This window comes from Semicossyphus pulcher, unplaced genomic scaffold, assembly GCF_022749685.1.
Source record: "Semicossyphus pulcher isolate SPU_LCO1_2020_fin unplaced genomic scaffold, fSemPul1.0.p SCAF_10, whole genome shotgun sequence".
Classification (NCBI taxonomy): domain Eukaryota; kingdom Metazoa; phylum Chordata; class Actinopteri; order Labriformes; family Labridae; genus Semicossyphus; species Semicossyphus pulcher.
The window spans coordinates 21,209,212-21,227,797 of NW_027211604.1; the positions used below are offsets into that span (position 1 = coordinate 21,209,212).

General features: G+C 40.6%; 1 protein-coding gene across 2 annotated transcripts; it reads right to left on the reverse strand.

The window, feature by feature from the left end:
* Positions 1–5,802: 5,802 nt before the first annotated feature.
* Positions 5,803–17,531, reverse strand: pitx1 (paired-like homeodomain 1). 2 transcript variants are annotated; one of them, XM_069670183.1, is made up of 4 exons: positions 17,447–17,531; positions 16,392–16,446; positions 10,518–10,720; positions 5,803–7,076 (listed from the first exon to the last, which is right to left on the reverse strand). In XM_069670183.1, exons 2-4 carry the CDS (start codon positions 16,435–16,437, stop codon positions 6,528–6,530), a joined length of 798 nt encoding a protein of 265 aa, XP_069526284.1. In that variant the 5' UTR covers positions 16,438–16,446; positions 17,447–17,531; the 3' UTR covers positions 5,803–6,527. The 2 variants fall into 2 exon arrangements, with proteins under 2 accessions (XP_069526284.1, XP_069526277.1); XM_069670176.1 differs by lacking the exons at positions 16,392–16,446; positions 17,447–17,531 and adding an exon at positions 11,855–12,220.
* Between the last annotated feature and the right edge of the window lie 1,055 nt (positions 17,532–18,586).

Sequence of the window (18,586 nt, forward strand, 5' to 3'; positions counted from 1 at the left end):
AACAGAGTAATATTTCAAGGCTTGTCAGTTCTGTGAACATTCAAATTCAGTTCTAACTTGAGATGAATGGTTACATTTACAGGAGTTTAAGGCTTCACCACTCAAATGAAAACATTTCTATCCACAGAAGGGAATACAAACTTTACAGTATAAGGCTTGAGTCTATCCTGGAATGTCCAGCAGACATGGATCATATCAACCAGAGTGATGGGAGACATGAGGCCCAGCCCTGCTAATGTGACAGAGGAACATCTGCAGCTGAACAGGTAAAACTAAAATCTCCTGTGCTGCATTTGTAGGATTTTTCCAGGGAATGATGCCAACACCTGCTGACTTAAAACATCATATGTAAAAGCTTTCACAAGATGACTTCAGGTTCAAACAGAGCGGATGAAAATGAAGCTCATTACACTGTCAGATGTTTCTGTTAATTGTCCACCCTTTATGTAAGACAGGCCGGTTTTAATCACGGAAACACCTCTCTATATAACACAATACAGTTCAACTGCACCACAAAATAAAACCTCTAAAATGACCTAAACTAAAGGCATCTGTTGGATGTGCATAATGTGACGTTGCTGTTCCAATTGCTATGTCCTTTATCAGTAGTTTTCTAGTAGCATACCACCACTATTATACATATCATATGTACAAAAGTGCACAAAGTATGAAGTCACACAAACATTAGAAGCCAAATTGGACTGTTTAACGTCTCATTAGAAAACTTAGTCATTGATTTTCTGCTGAAATAATCTCTTCTCCTCTGGGAAGATTTTCCACAAGCTTTTTGAACCTGGCTAGAAGTCTTTTTATTTTTTTACACCAAACTAGGAAAATAATTTTTTATGGACTTTGTGTGGGGGATATTGTCATTTTGTTGGATGCAAAGGTCTCCTCGGCAGCTATATTTCCACAGTTGGAATTAACTGGCCATGTCCAAATTACTCAAAAAAGCTGCAGAAAAGAGTAAACAAATGGACAGAGGTGTCCAAATACTTTTGGCCATATACTGATTCTTGAAAGCTGTACATGTTCAGCTGAAGCAGTCTTACTTTACTTTTTATATTACTCTCTTTATAATGCAAATTGATGTATTTAATCCATGCACATTGCACAATAAAATGTCCCTCTCAGATCTATATATATATGCATTTATATCAGGGTCTTATGTGTCAGTCTGGCATCACTCACCTCTGGCAATTGCCAAACCATCACAGTTTGGCTGAACCACAATGGCACACAACACACAGCTAAAAGCCAAAGGGTGACTTCAGGCTGTGTGCTTTGGCGACGCCTCTGTTCAGTGTAAACTGAACAGGAGATGCGATAACCCAAAGTGTGTTAGAAACGAGAAAAAGCCAAACATGCAACATCTTGATTTCCTCTTTGTGATGTTTTCTAAGTTTCATGGCAACAGTAATCCAAAAGCAATCAAATGTGAGCAGCAATTCAGGATTCAGCTTGTTGGTTCACTTTCTTTGTGAAGGTGCTTTTGTTCTCTGCAGGTCTGAGATGTGAAAAACCTCCTGCACGTAAATGTAACTGAGATGGTTCTGCCTTCCCTGGCGAGCTGTAAAGGCCCACGGTGCAAGCTCAGCAACATTTACTACAATGCTTGTGTTATTTTCATTCTTTTTTTTGGACTTCCTGCATATCGGTCCACTTCCAGCTGCCATTACTTTTGATTGATTTTAGTTTGGCATAAAGAAATCAACCTGCTGAGACTTGAAACAAACAAGGAATATGTCTATGAATAAGACATCTGTCTGAGCGTACTTTTATTGATTTGAAGGTCTGCACTCCATTACAATAAAATCAGACAAGATGTTCATTACCCAATCTCACATGTTTCAACTCTCTGCCGTTTTATTTCCTCATGATATGGAAATAAATAAGAACTAATGGCTTCCTGGAAGCCTAACACACATAAATTGTGCTCAAAACCCTGTTATACTGTAGCAAATGGTCAGCAGTGATGTAAAGTACCTAGTTGTTTGGACGCAGCAGCTGCCTTACACACAGATAAAGTCAGAGATTAAGATTGATGCTGCCATGTCGTAATAGGCCCCTGTTGCTATTGTCTGATAACAGGGTCAGTATTGTAATATTACAGAGTCTTGGTAGTGCCTCTCAATAAACGACAGGTTTGGATCTAAAAAATAGGGACTAGGTGTTTTTACAGGATGCAGCAGCTTCAGGGCAGCTTTCAGGATCACCTGCAGGGACCTGGTGGCTGCAGCAGCAGACACAAGAAGCTGTGGGAAGGCCTCAGTTTATCATGCTTGTTTTCTTACTTAGGGTACACCAGATGGATCGAGTTTTAGAGAGGCAGAAGTCAGTCACAGAAGTGTTATGTTATGCAAATAATATCTTTCTGTCAAACACTTAGAGGACATGTGTTACTGTGGCTGAAACAGAGAGCGGATGCTGCCTCATTTCATGCAACCATTGCATAACTGCAAATATTATTTGACTCCAGTCTCTTTACTCAAATTATTTACCCTGCTCCTGTACAAAAAATGAAATCAATCAGAAATAACTTTATTAAGGGATATGCACCATTAGAGCAGAATAAATGAAAGTAGATTTTGATTAAAAAAACAACCTCTAACATAATTATGCAGGCCCTGTGTTTGATATTGAATGGTGTGAATTCTTATACAAGCATGCACTTAATCAAACAAGCTAAATGAATTGACATGAAGGGCACTAGGACTTCTGGTGTCCATGCCTGTGTTTGGTCATAGACTTGACGTGTATGTGTCCAGGAGCTGATGATGCTGACCTACAGATGTGGGACTGCAACTGACCATTTTAATTCATGAATAGGCAGCTGATTCTTTTGTCAATTAATTGTGCTTCCTTCAAATATCAGAACTGGAAACAGTGAAAACATCACATTTTCTCATGGCCGTTAGTGATGTTGCTACATTTCTCCTTTTGTACGACCAACAGTCCAGAAAGCAGCAGCTTATGTTTTTGTTTTACTTTTTTAAAACTCTGTGTAATGTCTGTGTCAGCTTCATCTCTCTCTCTCTCTCTCTCTCTCTCTCTCTCTGATCAATTAAGTCATTTTCATGTGTGAGAAATCGTCCTGGCTTGTACCGCCTGTATACTTATTCTATTCTTCTTTTTTTAAATAATAATGATAATATTAATATTCTGTTATATTCCTCGCAATATTTCTAATTCCGGGGAAGGGGAAGACTTCCTACCCAGAGAAACGCTAGTTCAAATATTTACCTGCTGTAAAGCAGCGTGCTGAACTTTGCCCTCCAGGTCCACGCGCGTTCACTTTGCCGGGCGCTCCTATTTATGACTGGAAGCAGCAGGTATTATGGGTAACATTTACGACGCGCTTTGTTTTTGTTACCAATCACCACGAGCCTGTAGTTTGCTGCGTCCTCTCGTCAAACATTTCCGAATCAAAGCGGACAGTTACAGTTACAACCAGTGCACATGCCCGCGCTGAGTAAACGTTCTGCCCCTCCGTGCACGCGGGCGCGCCCAAGGAAAGAATTTGAGGCCGCGCGCTGCTGATGTTACTGTTGTGACTTGTTGAGCATGTAACCTGTGACAGGCTCAGAAAGAGCTGGGAAAAGTAAGTGTGAATAAAAACACAAGTTATAGGAAAATACATTTAGATTTGGATGTCTATAAAAAAAACAAACGTGTAGGCCTACATGAACTCACAAAGTGCCACAGACTTAAGTCATGATAATATTTTACATGTTTCGGTAAAATATTATAGATCCACTGAAATTAAAAGACTAACAAAGCATCCAAGTGTCAAGACACTATTTTGGTTTCCGAAATAACATGGACAAATTTAACAGGGCACTACAGAGAAGACACCTTACGTTTAACACACTTTTGACTGTCAGACACACTGCTTTATGTCAAGACAATATATTATTGAGGTCTCACTTCTGACTGTCAGACAGGCTTGTACATTGTTTTAACTCTTTGTTGACTTGAGGTTCCTTCTTGAAAAATGAATCGCCTACATTGGCTCTTTAATGTTGAAGTACCAGATTCACTATAATTTCTGTAGGAATATTGTGGAGCCGTTTGCTGACATAAATACACCAAAAAAACACCTGAAAGCGGTTAATTCTGAGCGTCAGACACCAAATGTTTTGATGAAAAACTACAGAAATATTGGGACTACAGAAATATTGGGAGCCATATGTCAACAAACTGGCCTTTGAGCACAGACAAACAATAATAAATATTGGAACCAGGAACTGGAGTAGTAACAAGAAGTCATGAGGTCAAAGAACTCACTGTGTGAGCGGTGCTTCTGCTTACAGTAAAATGATTATGGGCCTTTATAGGTTTACATTAGGACACATAACAAAAAGATAACGATACTGTCAACCTAAAACTTGTGTTCAGTGTTAGAGGACACTGTATGATATAGTAAAATATTATACAGATATTTTAAAGCCGCTATGAGGATTTGTAGTATTGTACAATATTAGGAGCCATTATAGAAAATACGTTTTCCTTGAGGTCAACATTAATTAACTTTTGATAGTTTTAACTAAAATAACATGGATACTTTAGGATGGTAGTTCCTAGCCAACACGTGGTCAACGTAGTCCACTTTGGATTGTCACGGACACATTGAGGCATTTGTAAAATCCTTTTATAACTACAGGTACAATAGGTGATGTGTTTTCTAAAGGGCGCCATAACATCTACATCAGCTTTTTACAGACCCTTAAAAAGCAATAACAATGGCAAAAGAAATAACTAGAACTGTAAATTTGGGAGTTGTATGGTCTATAAAACCAGGAGGAAAAGGTTTAGTGACTTGAAACTCTAAAGGTCCAAATTGTCACTTTATAACTGATTTTATATGTCTACAAGTATAATTGGAGGGTATGTTTATTTTATTTTTTACATGTGTTGGTTCATTTAAATCTTCCAAAGTGAGATCCTAACCTCCCCCCCCAGGGCCCTCAGAGAGAGCACTATCAGTAATAACACACAATCACACCGCTAATATATCAGTGTAACAGTGAGTAATATAGATATGGGGATTTCTGCAGGTGTCAGAGAACCAGATACGGTATTGATTGAATTCGTGGTGTTTGCACTTGGACAAAGGTGCGCGAGACTGTTGCCAAAGGAGGAGGAAGATGCAGTACGTGTTTGAGTTGTTTGTGTGTTTTGAGTCCGTTTCAGAGCTGTGCGCACAAAATACAAACACAATTAAAAAACAAAACTACATGGAACAGGAATATAAACTTAATCATTTTATCCTGTTGGATATAATTAGATAAATATTCCAATCTATTTGGACAAGTCTGATATCAAAATATACTAACGCAGGGGATTGTGGGACTATTTTCTGCACTGTGAGATGAAATTATTATTATATTATTACAAATAACAAAAGCCCATAATATAAAGCACCTACGGCTTTAGACACTGATCCTATGAAATACTACAAATTTATATTTTAAGGTCTGAAAGTTTTCTAGATGAGTATAAACTCCGGTGGATTTCAGAGACGATGTAATTCCAAGTGCAATAAAGGAAAATCATTGATTGCAGGAACAAACGTTGGAATTAGCACGAGAAAAAAATCAGGGTTTAAATCCGCATAGCTCCTGGTTGGTCTCATTAATCTTAATTTATCTGTCATAATCCTTTAAAACTGCGTGGATCAATAGGCTGTGGCTATTTAGCCAAGTTATTCTCCAAAGAGAACAACAGGACCACTGCGGCTCATCCCGTCACACAAGCACTCCTCTTAAACATATACCGGAAATAAACCTCTCTTTTCCTGGAGTTTATTCAAACAAACATGTTACCATAGACACATGAGGACTTTGAATCACCTTTTTTGTATACAGTTTAGGCTAATGAACTTCGGCAAAGTCTTACATTATCGTACAAAACACGTTGCACTCAAGTTAAACATGCGGGGTTTTCCTATTTGAAACAAAAAAACATTTCAAAATAAAAGTCACTGAACGGGAGGGAGGCAAACGGGCCACTGGCACCCTGCATAGACGGTAAATAGAAAGCACACAGAAGCAGTATAACATATGTACAAAATGGGCTTTTTTTCTCTCTTAATGAGTCTGGATTCGTGATCTGCTCGACACTTGGTGCTACTTTTTGTTTTGGTCGAGAAACGCCCCCCCCCCTTTCCCCCTTCAAAAGCAAGCAAGCACATAAAGACAAAAAAACCGTCTGTTTGTATGTTAAGCCTGTATATATTTACATTTATATATTTACAATGCAGCAATGTAACACGTCTTCATCATTTAAAAAAATCCAAAAAAACTGGACATTTGAATTGCTGTGCAAGTTCATTGGTAAACACATAAAACCCGCATAATCCATTTTTTTTTTCTTTTTTTGAACGTTGTTTACAACTAATCCAGTTTAGTTGTCTTTGATTTTTTTTCCCCCCGTCCGCAGGTCGCCTAAAAGCTCTGACACCGTGTCCGTTCATCACATATATATTTATTTAAATTTGTAAGATTAAAGCCGGGATTTTTGGCCCGTCAGCTGTTGTATTGACACGCATTCAGGCTCGAGCCCGGACTCTGCAGGCCGCTGTATCCAAAGGTGGGGTGCTGTTTGGATTTGAGTCTGAGGGTGGCCAGGCTGGAGTTGCAAGTGTCCCGGTAAACGCTGTACGGAGAGCCGGGAGGTCCATACGGACACGCGGATGACGACATGGCCGAGTTGATCCCGGAAGTGCCGATCCCGTTCAGATTGCTGATGTTGTTGAGGCCCGGGGTGGGCATGCCCGGCACTGCGGAATGGCCCATCCCGGACGCCATAGTCATGGAGGAGATGGAGTTTGGCGCGGAGAACATAGACTGAGAGGTGAGGGGGCTCATGGAGTTGAAGAAGGTGAAGTTTTTGGTGGACAGCGGCGCCGGGGTGAGGCCCTTGTTGGTCCAGTTGTTGTAGGTGTATGCCGGGTACATGTCGTCGTACGGCTGCATGAGGCCGCTGAACTGTGGCAGGTAGCTGTTTTTGCACAGGTCCATCTGTTGGTTCCGCTCCCGCTTCCTCCACTTGGCCCGCCGGTTTTTGAACCACACCTGCAGGAGACACAGACGGTTAGTTGAGTGGGCGTTAAAGCGGCCATTCATGTGAAATACGTGAGGTAGCAGAGAGCGCCAAACCATTGACAAAAATTAACTTTTCTGGTCATAAAGTACGTTCCGTCATGTCTTACAGACCAAAATCTTCAAATGTCAGATGTATTTGGTTCTATCGCGATGACAGTAATATCAAATTTTCCATTACGCATGACGCTGTGCCAGTTACGCATTCTGGTGGAGTAATAGCTCTGTGAACCTTTAGACCAGCAGGTATTAAACCCTCAATGTGCTGCCTTCATGGTGTGCTGCTGTTAAAGCAACACACACACACACACACACACACACACACACACACACACACACACACACACACACACACACACACACACACACACACACACTTAAACATTGTGAGCTATTAGAAAAACACAAATTTGAGTTGAATTAAAGTATTTTTAGTGTAAATTCCTCCAGGTACACGATTAAAGGCGCCTTCAGAGCCCCACAGCAGTCATGATTGATGAACAGCTCTTTAATACAGCATCTGTTAAATGCTCTCAGATGTCTAAAAATTTGTTTACAGTCGTCTGTAAACACAGGGGAAAAAGGCCTAGACTGTAATTTCAATTATCATCATTCAAGAAAAACGCTCCGTTTATTTACCTCATGGTCAGAGTCAAATCTATATATTTATATGTGGTCACAAAAATCCGTCTGCGCGTTCTTCGGATCGAGAAATGACACGTTTCTGAAAGTAACATGTATCCTCTGTTTATCAGTGCTAAAGTCTTCTCTCTGGGTTTGTATATTAGAGCCGTTATTCCTCTTTCCTTTTTAACTCAGTGAAAGCTTATTGTCAAAATTCTTCACATGGCAGCTTTGCTGGTCAGAACCAAAATTAGAGGGGCAGCATCTGCTCGAGATTAAAACTCTAACCTAAACATCAAAACATCCATTAAATGTCCCCGTAATTTTCTGGAAATCAAACGGAGTTTTTAAACAAAGTCCTGAATATTGAATAAATCTCCAGAAGGTTAAAAAAAAAGTATCTTACTTCAAATGTGTTGGGCTTTAAAACTGTACTTTTATTTAATTTATTTTATTAAAGCGCTGTTTATTTTAGTTGTCTAGCCTATATTTATTTTTGCAGGAACTGTAAAATTAGCTTTGTGTATTTTCTGTTATAACGGATAAAAAAATGCAGTATACAAAATACAAATAATTTTGTAATATATTAACATAATTAAAACAAAACAACAGAAAGACAAACTTGCAAGTTAGCGCCACTGATGTCTTTAGTTATTTAGTCTTTACTTAATTTCCATTTATTTCCTGTGTTGCATTCGGCTAAAATTAAAGCCTACATGTGTGCATGTTTATCCGTATGTAGGTCAAACAGCAACAAATAATATAAATAAACGCAACAAATCCACATAACGAATCAAACGCACAGCAGATGACTGTACATGATTGAGAAAAACGCGCATCTGGATTTCGTCACTTATCTTAAACCTAAAAAAAAAAAAAAACCCTCCGTCAGGCTGCGCTCTGCGAGTCATTTTTAATTCACTGTAGAAACAGTTTACAGGTGGTCTCATCCGGCAGGCTCGCGCAGGCTATTTATAGCAGAGCAGGGAGCAGGGAGCTGCGGACAAATTGTCCACAAAGATGTGAGCGATGTGACAGAGAGCTGCGGAGGAAGCACTCAGGCCGCATTTCACACAAAGCAGCGCCTCGGCTCGTGTGAGCCTGCACTTCCTGTACAGATATTAATTTGGACTTTAACGTCACGTAAACACGTAAAAGCCCAATTACAGCTAATTAAACTATGGCTGCACAAATATCTCAATATAGCACGCTATCCGCCTTTAACGCTTGATTAAACACCAGTGTCCTTAAAAGGTCAAGTCCAAACACTTCAAAATGTCAAAAGGTGTGATTAAATTCTCTGAAATGTAACATAAATCTGAAATACTCAGAATGAGCTGTGTCACACAGCGCTCTTTACAGTGTTCTCTTGTTATCCCGCTAAAGTAAAAGGCTGTCCTGGTTGGTATGAACCCTCCTTGACTCCAGAACTGACAATCCGACTTTTCGCTCTTTTCCCTGCACTTCAAATAGCTGTATGCATTTTTTATGCAATTTGAGAAGGTGGATTTTGCGAGGACGGCCCGCCAGGCGCCAGTCACTGTAAATGAGAACCAACTGCAATTGTTTAGTGTTTGACGCACAAGAGCAGCCAGCATGAATACCTGCGTGTTAAAGCGGTGTGTAGTGATGTGTCCAAAGTTTTATATCCATTTGTAGTAAAAAAGCAACTTAATATTTCCGCTATTTGGGGGCCCTGTTAGAAGAATATCTTATGAATAAAAGTCTACTGAAACATCCTCCCTGAATATATACAACCACATGCTGTTCCTATTAATCACAAAGCTCCAGCTACATTTGGCTGCTTGAACATGTCTCCTCCGCGGGGACAAATAAGGGTCCGGACTGGTGATGATGTCATCAAAAGACAAATCCCCATTGGCTCCATCAGCAGCAGCAGATACACCCTTAACAAGGATGTAATTTCAAGCAAATCTAAATAGTTAAAGACAGCTTTCCCTTCGAACACATTCTCATGAAATATGTTGTTTTAAAACCTGCTGAAATACGGTGGTGTTGAAAATTACGCACGTGTTTTAATAATGGAAGACTTCACGTTTTGGACACACCGGAGCTGTCAGTCAGGGGTGACTGCAACTTAATATCTGTTAAGGCTTCAGTTCAGAAAAGTCTCTACGGCGTGTTTCTGAATTATATCACACTTTGAATTTGTTACAGTAGTTTTACTTGCGATACACTGCGATAATTTACACTGAAGGCGACATTTTCACTGATTCAATAAGAAAAATGAACAGAAAAGTAGTCTTGGAAACGTAACAATGCATATGCCGCATGTAATATCACAGCGGATAAGCGTATCGGCTTAAAAAATATTGTGATATAATACGAATTAAATATATGTGCTGGTAGAGGGAACCGATATTATCATGATCAGTTGAAGCCGAATTTCTGATTCTGAAGACAATTCTCTATCATGCCTATCTAAAATATCGCTCTTTAGGTAAATCAGTGGTCAATTTATGCATCAGAATCAGCAGGAGTAGCCTTCATGTGATAACAGGAAGCTATCCCATGAATTCAGCAAACCCATCATGCACAGTGTGAACCTGAAACAAAGCCGTTTATTCTGAGTTCTTATAAATTATTATTTTGTTTTAGAACAACTGTTGGTTTTGTTGCCTTGTCATTTTTTCGGATTATTTGCTTTACATTTTTTTGTGTATGCACTTAATTTAATAATTAATTTAGCCAATTAAATAAATATCCTCCCAACCCTCTTCTTTACGCACGCATTACGCACACTTTACGCACGGCCTGTTGGCCTCTTACCCGGACTCTGGGCTCGGTCAGGTTGGTCCACACGGCGATCTCCTCCCTGGTGCTCATGTCCGGGTAGCGGTTCCTCTGGAAAGTGGCCTCTAGCTCCTGCAGCTGCTGGCTGGTGAAGTGAGTCCGCTGCCGCCGCTGCTTCTTCTTCTTGGGATCGTCCGCGTTCCCGTCATCGCTCCTGTGTTCAGCGCTCCTCTCCTTTTCTGTGGATCACAAATCGGGATTAAATAACCGTGTTTTACAGCTTTAATGTCTTTTGAATTACATGCATGCAAAGCACATTTTTGCATAGAAGGCGTTAATATTTGCACCCTAAAACTGCCAGCACAAAACTCAAGCTTTGCTCCACTAAAACAGCAAAGCCAAAGCTATAAATAACTTGAATACAAAGTTCTTCTCCATTAAAATAAGCCTCAGTGGAGAAGTGACAGATTAAGCCAAATATTTACAAACATGTCTTGGACATTACGTGGATTCTTTCAAACACACACTCGGATCTGCCTGCTGTGCGTTGATAGATCAATATGACTTTCTTTACGACGAGGTCTGCCCACTCTTATCTTCTAACTGCTATCTTGTATTCTTCTTGTCCTAACAAGATTGCCTCGTTAAACTGGAGGGTCAACACGTGCAAAGGTGAATCACAAAAAGGGAATGGTCTCAAAATTAAACGTAACTTTAAAACCACAATATAATTTTTAATGTAAGCCCCATGAATTACAAAAACTAATATCAGAAACATGAAATTCGATCATATTTGCGTTTTCTTTCTCGTGTGGAATGAGAGAGACGGTAAAAAAAAGGTAAAGTAAAAGTACAAAAGTGTCAAAGGTGAAGAACAAAAATTGCGTCCAGGAATAGTTAATACCGACCCTGGCTTTCAGGTTAGAGTAGTGCACGAGCCCGATATTTATGGTTTTCTTTTAATGCATTTACTGACAGCAGGCCAGGCTGTTGCACATTTTTCCCTGACAGACCTCGGGATCCTGCCAAGTCTTTGGTTCAGCCAGCGTAACAAACAAAAATGGGGTGTAACTGCACCAAAACGGGACTATTTTCAATGCTCTGTTTTTATTAACATTAAAATTAAGAGCAAAAATAGACCACACAGTAACTTTGAATGGATTTCTAAGTATTGTTCCATGCGCTCACACGGAAATAAATGTTCATTAGATTGAGAATGAGCGAACATTTTTAACTTTAAAGCTAAATGTATTTTCTTTTCGTGTTAAAGTACAAGACAGCCTCTGTGAAAGCTCGCCGTAAACGAGCTAAAATAAACTGTTATTGCACTCAGAAGAAGAAGTCGAGCTGCTAAAAGCCCTCTGACTGTGTACCTGCCAACTCTGTGTCGGAAGACTCGCTGCTTGAGTTCTCTAAAGTTTCTCGACTGCTGTTTGAAGTTCTCGGTAAATGAAACGCGGGGGCCACGTCGCGGGGCGGCGGCGCTCTCACTGCCTCTGCGACTCTGTCCAAATTCATCCCACCTTTGAAGAGAAGGATGCGTACAGAGAGGAAACGGGGTGAATCCTTGGGTGCACAAAGTTTTTTTTTTTTTTTTCCCGTCAAAAGCTAAAAAATCCACGCGCTGCCACACACAAACCACGACATGAGGGGATGAACCACGCGGGGAGAAATTCCACCAGAGTTTGGTTCTTCAAGGAATAAAAAAAAGAGTTTGAAAAAGCAGCCCCTTTCCCTCCTCAGTGACAGCCCAGTGCGCGCTCTCCTTCTCTCCGCTGCAGGGAAAAGCTTCTGCCCGCTGTGACCGAGAGGAAGCTCCGGCTCACACAAGAGACCCACCCATCTAACCTCCCCAAAACGAGCGAGTCCCACCCACTAAGCCTGCCCGCTGCAAGAAAAGATCCACCCAGACAAGATACTCTGACGTCAAGCTTAAAAAAAATCTAGCTAATTATTAGTTGGAAGTATTTTTTGTTGAATGCAAACCAGCAAATATTTCCAAGTGTAAGTGGACTGAAAGCGTAAAAATCGAACCATCTGAGCGAAATAGCCTATCCTGCCAAGTGACGGTGTTCTCCAGCAGTTTGCTCACTTGTTGGTTGAACTATAAGAAAAAGCAAAGACTGGAGTGGATTTTTTACAGTGTTCGGTTGCTTTAGTCAGTCGTCGGGAGCGCGCAATGCAGCGCTTTGCTGCTTGGGAGTAAAATGGGCCTTTTATTCGTGCAGGCATGTTTGAAATTTGTTTAGTGCAATGCAGTTGGGTGCGCTTATACACACACAAGTGCGCGCGCTCACACACACTGCCCCACACAATGTATATCTCGGATATGTACTAAGCTGAATAAACATTTGCCATCTAACGCGGGCCTGCCCAGTTACTGTTTCCTCTGTGTGAAAAGTGGCCGATGATGTGGAGATTAATGTGTGTATGACTGACCCGCACTGTAAACTGTCCCTCTATCAGCTCATTGTTTCACCGCAAATAAACATTCAGGACTATTAAAAGCAAAGCAGATCAGAGCTCCATTATTTAACCCACGTCCTACACGGACTGTTCTCTGTGGCGGGGCACATACCAGGCAGGTTTCCACCAATATATTAGTTAAATATAATCCGCAGCAGATCTGTCTGCGTGGCACTATCCACACAAAGCCGCCGGTTTATCATCAAATGTTCAGAAAAACATTTCATTAACATCAACATGTACTCAGAGGCCTGATTACAGTGCTGCTTCCAAACCTTTCGGGACAAATCCCCTTATTGATTTGATTACAGATAACCTGAATGCAGCTTCTGAAGGCCGTTTTGTTGGCGCGGATGCACAAAAAGGCAGCCAGCGATGGCTAGTTACAGGCGCGCGAGTGTTTTTAGGTTGCTTTACGCCTCATATAGGTTTTACTAACATTTAAACACACATACCTATGATTTAATTTATATATACTTGGGGGGGGGGGGGGGCTAAAAGTAGTTAAAACCCACAAATCAAAGTAGATGATTAGTGGTTTCTTCTTGGATTATATCTTTCCTGATTCGCATGCACAGTGCTTCTGACTCACAGCTCAGATAAAGTGAACGGTTACTGCGAACACTGTTTCTGTGTGGAGAGCTACACAGCTTCGTCCAGATGTTCATGCTGATCTCACTGCTGCTGCACAGCAGTCAAACTTGCATTGGAACTTTGCAGGAGAAGCCGCACTAACGCAGCAGCTGCAAAGGAAATTAGAATATATAATTTGAACCAACCGTGTGTTAGAAAATCACCTGCTGGTCACAAAACAAGACTTATTTATTTATCAGATGAGGCGTCATTACTTTAAAATGTAAGTAGGCCTGGTGCATCATGGGAAGTCAGCAATGTGTTTTTTATTGAAGAAGAAGAAGAGCAGTCATTTATTACGTATTTACGCAAAAGGCGGACTCTATTTGGCCATAGTGTTGTATTCGGCCTACAGTAGGCCTATATATACGCTAAATGGTTTACTCTGTTTATAGTGCGATTGCGCATGTGCACTGTGGAATATTAGTCGTATGCTGTAGCAGACGTGTCTTAAATCATATTTATTATTCTCAAAAACCAAATGCAAAACATGATCTAAACATCCACACTGATTAATGCTGTTAGCTCCGAGTATCTCCTGCAACCTGAGCCAGGCTGACCTGCCGGCTCGCTGTGGCTCGGCCTAAAACGCACACCGGCTCAGACCTCACCGTCTGAGAGCCGGGCTGTCACCGGCGCCAGTCTCGAGCGTTTTGGGCCTTTGTGTGTCAGTGACTTCTGACATGAGATCCCCGTCCGACCGGAAAATTCCCCGAAGGCCTTTTCAACAGACAACTGTGAGAGCTCTTAACAATCACTTTGCCTTTTTCCATCTTTATTTGTACAGACTCTTTTTGCACAGTGTTCTGCAGAGGCAACCCATACCAAACCTGTAAAGTAACAAGTTGTACCTTCACAAATAGTTTTCTGAAGTGCCAACCTCTCCAAACCCCCCACACCCACCTTTTGAGTGCGTAAAATGGGTTTGAAGAGATTTTGCGCAGAAAAAAACCACACAAGGAGACACAACCACGCAAGTAAGCGAGATGAGCTCTTTGCGGAAGTGACCTGGTCGTATCATCGTTTCAGCAGGTGGTATTTACTATGCAGGTTGTGAAACTCAAATTCGGTGCATGTTGGTTGGAGGTTATTGGGGACGTTGCGTAAAGGGCTTTGTGTGGGTGATGCAGTTATACACTAAAAAAAAGTATCTTTCCGAATATTATGTGATATCAAAGCAGCATCACAGAGGATAAAACACCCAAATCAAACGTCTGACCCCTGAAGTCTCGACAGGAATATTACAGGATTTCCAGCACATGGACATCTTCCTGTGTTTGTCCTCCAGCTGATATTCCAGGCTGATAGATGGCAGTAATCTAAATACTCAGCCTCCTCAGCCTGCATCCCGGCCCGCCGCCCGGTCCTCCTCCGCTCTGGAGGGCACTTGCGTGTGATGGATGACTTAAAAAGCCTTTCCATCCGGCAGGACAGGTTAAAGGGCAGTGGCAATGCAAACACTCATATTTTTCCACCAAGTGAAAATAAACTCAGTGAGCGCCGTTAATCACACGCTAAACACGCAGAGAAATACAGTCCTGGTGTTTTTTTATCAACCGTAAGGCAGTAAAGCCAATGAACCAGGAGGCCAAAAAACAAAGCATATAGAAAATTAAAGGTGGCAGAGCAGCAGTGGAGATGTAACTGGACACGGTGGGTAACCGGAGAAGGACAGAGCTGATTGTTTCCAAGGTGATGGTTTCTCTGCTTGCACCAAGGCCTGTTTGACCTGCAGCCTGACAACCAACAAACCACCTGACACAGAGGGGATGCAGGTGTAAATAAAACAACTACCTAATTAGCAATACAGGAACATTTTTATAACAAAAATCAGTAAAAATGGCGTGCAATGTTGGATTTCTTTAGACGACTCTCATATACACACAATATACTTAGTATGTTTCCGCCCAGTGGCCAGTTACTGTGTGTTTTAGGCCTATAGAAAAAAAATTAAAAGGTTGATAACATGAAGTTAGCTGGAAAAAGTCCTCAAAATATAGATAAAAACCTTACTGATAGTTAATCACATATATAGGCTACTTTAAAAAAAAAGTCTACTCCTGAAACCTCTTCCGTTTTCTCCCCTCATTCATTTTCCAATCGGTGCTTTTAATCCTCCAAACTTTGAACCAAAGCTGTCTTATTATTAAAAAAACGATCTCCCTTGATGTAAACATCCACACGACGCTTCACGTGCATGTCACTCATTTAAATGCCAATCCCCCACATATTTCCAAGCTTTCACGTCTCCACTTTTTACGCTCTTTCTTTGGTCTGTGATTAGATCCAGGTCTTCAGAAAATTTTATGTTATGAAAAAAACCTTGCATGTGAAGTTCTACTTGTGGAAACACTTTCAATCGATTTTTTTTTCTTTGCTTCGTTTGATGTTCTTTTTCATTCTTTAGTTTCTTAAATGCAAAATAAAGACGGTCAAAATGAAACTGATTTCTCGCTGGAAGTAAATTCCAGTTCGTTGTTGTAACTGTTGTTGCAGACTACATTCATTTGGTTCACGCACGCTTCTATTTGCATCTCATTCTCTGATAATTCCGCATATCAGCGTGTCCTAAATGTCACGCGCATGGATTCAACACTTTGGCAACACTAGGAAAACATTTTACGAATAAATGCAGACGCCTGAGGAAACGCGGAGCCGGACTGCAAAGATATTTACCAATAACAAGTTCTGATCTTGCGCCAGACTACAGCTTATTTTTTTCTTTACATATTTAATTTAGATAATGTTTTACATAGATACGTTTCTCAAAGGCAATAGAATGAATAAAACCGAGCAGAGAACAAGACTTACCTGGGTCCCCACAAGAAATCCCATTCTTCGACAGATTCAGTTCCATTCCAGTTGCCTGGAAAACAAAGGAGGAAAGTTTCATCAGGAGAAAGAAGACTTAATAAAAAAAATCAGCGGAATAAAATTCTTATCTTCTATAAAAAAAACTACTGTAAGAATTCTAATTATGTTTATTTTTTCCGAACAACCACCAATCCCGTAATCCATGTTTTTATACCTTTGAAAACAGAATATTTTTTACGTCCTTTTCTGATTTTTCAAACAATTATGTTGGAGATTACAAAGATGAATTGTTACATGATATAAAATTCCTATTGGCGACTTTGAGCAAACTATTCCCCCCAATGCCTTTAAACATTTTAACATTTAGACTGTCACTCAGTTTTAATATGGCCCTCAGTATCCCTAACCCAACATCAGTTTACCTTTGCCATGACAGTGTAAACACACACACACACACACACACACACACACACACACACACACACACACACACACACACACACACACACCTCTTATCTACAGGAATCCCTTTGCTGCTCTCTGTCCTCAGTAAATCATTTCTCTGCTCGCTCCGTGCCCTCACACTTCACTTCTTCAGCCGCGTGCACTTTATATTCATTTGGCTCATTAAGGCGTCAGTCAGAGATCACTCAGACTGGAAATAATACAGTAGGAGAAAGGCTTTATCTTTCTGAAAATTATTCCCACGCTTTCGGATAAGCTGACTCTATTTTTCCTGCTAACTAATAGTGCTACTCACAAACGCTGCTGTTGCAGTTGTTGTGCGTAAAGCTGCTTCCACTCAATCTCTGGCCTCTGTACGGTCACTGCAGCCTCTCTGAACACAACTAGCCGACAGCATGCACTGCTTAATGGTGTCCGCGCCTATAAACATTCATTCTTCTCCATCAGACTTATCACTGACTCTTGTTTGACTCATTTGCATCAGCGTAAAGCGTAATATGGTCAAAGCTTAATGTCAGCCACCCTTCTGGCCGGGTCCCTGAGCTCAGATCCATCGACCTGACAGAAAAGCTGCGTGTTTTACTCACCAGTTGCTTCCCAGCGGAGGAAGTCGATAGAAAAAAAAGAATAAAGCCTCAGAGTTGCTCCATGCAGGTGTTCAGTAAATCCACGTTATGCGTCGGCTGCGCGTAAACGCTGCGTCCGCGGTAATCAGCGCTTTGGTTGCGTCTCCGCGGCGCTGCCTTGGTTTTCTCTCTGCAGCACGCCTCATGGTGACGTCACTGCACCGCAACAAACCCCCACCCCCCCTTCCCTTCCACCACCACTCCGCTGCCGCCGCCATCCATCCATTTCCCACCTCCCCAGTTGTCATCCTCTTCATCCCCCTTCACCTCCAGTCTCCTCTTCATAATCAGTGTTTCTTAAATATATATTAATGCAATTTTTTATGAATTGAATTAATGGTCCTCACATGACGACATCATTCTATTGCAACGTTTCCTCATTCTCAGATTCTTTTCTTTATCTTAATATATATTTTTATATTTATGTATTTGTATCCTTATTTCTCATTAGACAACTCAGAATTAAAATCTAATAATACGATGAAATAATGTCATTTCTATTTTAGTTTATGGTTTTGAAAACAAAACTGCAGACTTGTACATATTTTCATCTTTGTAAAGAGAAAATGTTTCTGTGTGAAAATGTGAAGTTTTAGTTTTTCTGAGCACAGCTTTTATGTAAACCCACTCTGTTCGTCTTGGAAACAGTTAGTTAGTCCTGTCTGCCTTCTCGCTCATTCACAAGAATGATACACACGTCTGATATTTTCGTTTTATATGTTTAGTTTTAACACGTATTTCACTATTTTAAAGATAATTCATCACCCGGGTTACCTGGTTTAATTGCGATTATTTATCGTTCAGCGCTTATTATAGAAAAAAAAATGGATTCCTCCAGTTTGCAGGAAATTTCTTTATAAAGAGCGTAATTTACTTTACAGTTTGTTTGGGTGAAGGCTCTATTAATGTCTCGTTGTTTTCCCGAATTAATTATTAAAAAGATAAACAATGAGACATCTTCACAATAAAGATTATTGCTTTATATGATTTTTTTGATGATGTAATTTTTACGCGCAATTTTAAACAGCCTAAACTGTGCCTTTATTTTATGTTTAGTTCCTTTAAATATATGAGACTGATTTAGAGTGTGTGCATTAATAA

Excerpts from the sequence above, each read along its gene's own strand:
- pitx1 (XM_069670176.1), bottom strand. The coding sequence starts at position 11,999 with ATGAATTTGGACAGAGTCGCAGAGGCAGTGAGAGCGCCGCCGCCCCGC. Across the intron at positions 10,721-11,854 it reads TTCCGACACAGAGTTGGCAG|AAAAGGAGAGGAGCGCTGAA; the intron begins GTACACAGTCAG and ends TGTGATCCACAG. Across the intron at positions 7,077-10,517 it reads TGACCGAGCCCAGAGTCCGG|GTGTGGTTCAAAAACCGGCG; the intron begins GTAAGAGGCCAA and ends TGTCTCCTGCAG.